At 43.6% G+C, this 2,901-nt stretch overlaps 1 protein-coding gene across 1 annotated transcript in view; it reads left to right on the forward strand.

Moving 5' to 3' along the window:
• Positions 1 to 2,687, forward strand: part of cfap418 (cilia and flagella associated protein 418) — a 15,181-nt gene extending 12,494 nt beyond the window's left edge. Inside the window, exon 6 of the mRNA XM_005750811.1 lies at positions 2,451 to 2,687. Coding sequence (XP_005750868.1) covers positions 2,451 to 2,610 — 160 coding nt within the window. The 3' untranslated portion in view covers positions 2,611 to 2,687. The remainder of the gene's footprint in view (positions 1 to 2,450) is intronic.
• The last annotated feature ends 214 nt before the right edge of the window (positions 2,688 to 2,901 follow it).

Consider the following 2,901-nt stretch of genomic DNA (forward strand, 5'->3'; position numbering starts at 1 on the left):
TGCACCCAGACCCAGGTGGTGTTACCCTTTTCCCTGCGGTGGGGAGAGGCAGGCCCGCTCCAGCAGGCCGCAGAGAATGGGGGTGGGAGAAGACTCCAAACCTCCCTCCACCCGCTCATTGTAGTGTTGATGCATATGTGATCTAAGGTGCGCTTTTCAAGGCACCCAAAGCGCTTTACAATGCCACTATTCATTCACTCTCACATTCACACACTGGTGGAAGCAGCTACGGTTGTAGTCACAGCTGCCCTGGGGCAGACTGACAGAAGCCAGGCTGCCATATTGCGCCATCGGCCCCTCAGACCAACACCAGTAGGCGGTAGGGTAAATTTATCATATCACACTATATTACCCAATATTATATTACATTATATTATATTATGTTATATTATATCCCCTTTCACATTAGAGCCACAACAGGACCCACTAGAACATGGGAACAAGTAAAAGTGAAATATAAGAATATTCTACAGAATGGTAATATTTATCACTTATGTTGCTTTTAGTCTCTTGGAAAGAGAGCCTGAAATAATCTGTTTGTTTGTTCATAACAGCAACCAAGAAAAGGGCAGAGCAAAAAAAGACAGGTGGTGGTCCTGCACCCCCTCGTCAACAAGTTGGTTAGGTAAATAATACCCTCACGGGAATATCGATATCTCTCTATGAGCACACTGTCGCGCTGAGCTAAAGGATCCTGTCTGTCCCGCAATATACGCTGAATTCTGAAAACTCTCCTCATCAATCTTGCACCTTCCGCAATGGGTGGCTCGCGTAAACGGACAGGACATGGCTGCGACAGACTTCCCAAATCCACCTTCGCTTTTATAGCCGTGGTCTCTCATCTTGATTACACGAAGTAATTTGCAATTACTACTCTGAAATATGAATTACATCTGTAATAATCACATACATGTAATAGAATGTTAATAGTACTTTTCCCTTTTTTAGGAAATGACCTGTATGTATCTGTGTGACATCAATAAAAGGATCAAGTGCTACATTATCTTTAGTTACACTGATGTTATTTATTTATGGTGAAACAGTGGTGGAATATCGCTGTTGCTTTCGTATAAATGAAGCGGACATACCTGCGTGGCCGCGATCTAATCCTGTTTACATAAAGTAAACCTGCTCCCGAGCAGGTTTACGCTTACTGTTGCTATGACAGCAAGTCCCGGATGAGCTTCGGGGAACCGAACGATCCAAGATCACGCGAAATCGTCAACAATCAAATCCAGCTAACTTACTTAGCGAGGTACGAAGAACGGGCCCCTACTTTAACCCAAACTGACACAGTATAGGTTGGTATTATTGTTTGTGTTTTTGGAAAGGTTACTATATGGATGATATTTGTCATGGAGGATACATCATTGTAACAGTGTATACATGATTGAAAACAAAGAAGTAGAAGTGTACTTTAACTTCTATCTACTTTTAATTAATTACTGGAATGCTGCAGCCTTTCTGTTTATTAATAATAATGGATTGGATTTATATAGCGCTTTTCAAGACCCTCAAAGCGCTTTACAATACCACTATTCATTCACTCTCACATTCACACACTGGTGGAGGCAGCTACAGTTGTAGCCACAGCTGCCCGGGGGCAGACTGACAGAAGCGAGGCTGCCATATCGCGCCATCGGCCCCTCTGGCCAACACCAGTAGGGTAAAGTGTCTTGCCCAGGGACACAACGACCAGGACAGAGAGCCCAGGGATCGAACCGGCGACTTTCCGGTTACAGATGCGATTCCCAACCCCCTGAGCCACGGTCGCCCTATTGTCATCCATCATGTTCATTCTTATAAGGAAATAATTTTCCATTTAGTGGCTGCTTCCAGCATGAGCAAAAGTCATGTCAGACTGGTTTCTTGAAACATAACAAAGAGCTCTGGTGATGCATTAAAACGGACGGTTGTATCAACTCTGAAGAAATTATGTGATGGCATTGTGTCAAACTCAAAGGATTGTTTCCAACATCCTGTGGATTCCATGACTGCACAAATTGAGGTTGCTTTGTGAGCAAACTGAGGTACTGAGTGTACCCATCTATCAGTTACAGAGCAACACTGACATCAGTTTAAAGTGGTGTTTGTGTCCAAAGAACTTTTTTTTAAAATTACAAACTGTCTCTAAAGCTGCTAGATTTTCCCCTTGGTGAAGTCTGTCAGAGGCTGTGTGATGAAAACACTGCCTGAGCTGCTGGAAACACAGAAATGGAACCAGTCGGCCAGTGTGTTTCATATGATAAAGATTCCTTTATTGTCGCTATACTTTGGCATCATAGCTTAAAAGTTCCTTAAGGGCAAGAATCCTTTTTTTCTCTCACTTTCATCTGTGCATGTCAGATATTTTGTCCTTCCAGCAGACTGTCTGCAGGGCTGCAGCTGGAAGGGTAAGGTCTTATCCCTGTAACGATTAAAGTTCACTGTCTGTCTTTCTCTGCCGGCAGGAACAACATGCCGGAACGTCAGAAGCTTGGAACCAAGCTGAAGAAGAGGAGAGGCTTGCGGGCGTACGCCTGCCAGTGCAGCTGGATCTCCACGTTAGAGCCGACAGACCTCAGGGACCAACCTCAGCTCAGATGGGTCTGTGGCAAACACCAAGACTGATTTTCCCTAACCCCTAACCCTCGGTGCTAGAAAGACTGTTCAAGTAGTACAAAAAAAACCCTCCAAAATTTCTGAAAATGTAGGAGTTTTAAAAAAAATGTTTTAAATATTGTATAAATGGTAAATGGACTGATTCTTATATAGCGCTTTTCTACTCTCCCGGAGTACTCAAAGCGCTCTATACAACATGCCTCATTCACCCATTCTCACAAGCACTTTATCTATACGTAGTGCTTTCTAAGTACATTCACACTCCGATGGATGCATCGGAGAGCAAGTTAGGGTTAGTAT

The sequence above is a fragment of the Pundamilia nyererei genome, unplaced genomic scaffold (assembly GCF_000239375.1).
Source record: "Pundamilia nyererei isolate P.nyererei 1_Seehausen unplaced genomic scaffold, PunNye1.0 scaffold00289, whole genome shotgun sequence".
NCBI lineage: Eukaryota > Metazoa > Chordata > Actinopteri > Cichliformes > Cichlidae > Pundamilia > Pundamilia nyererei.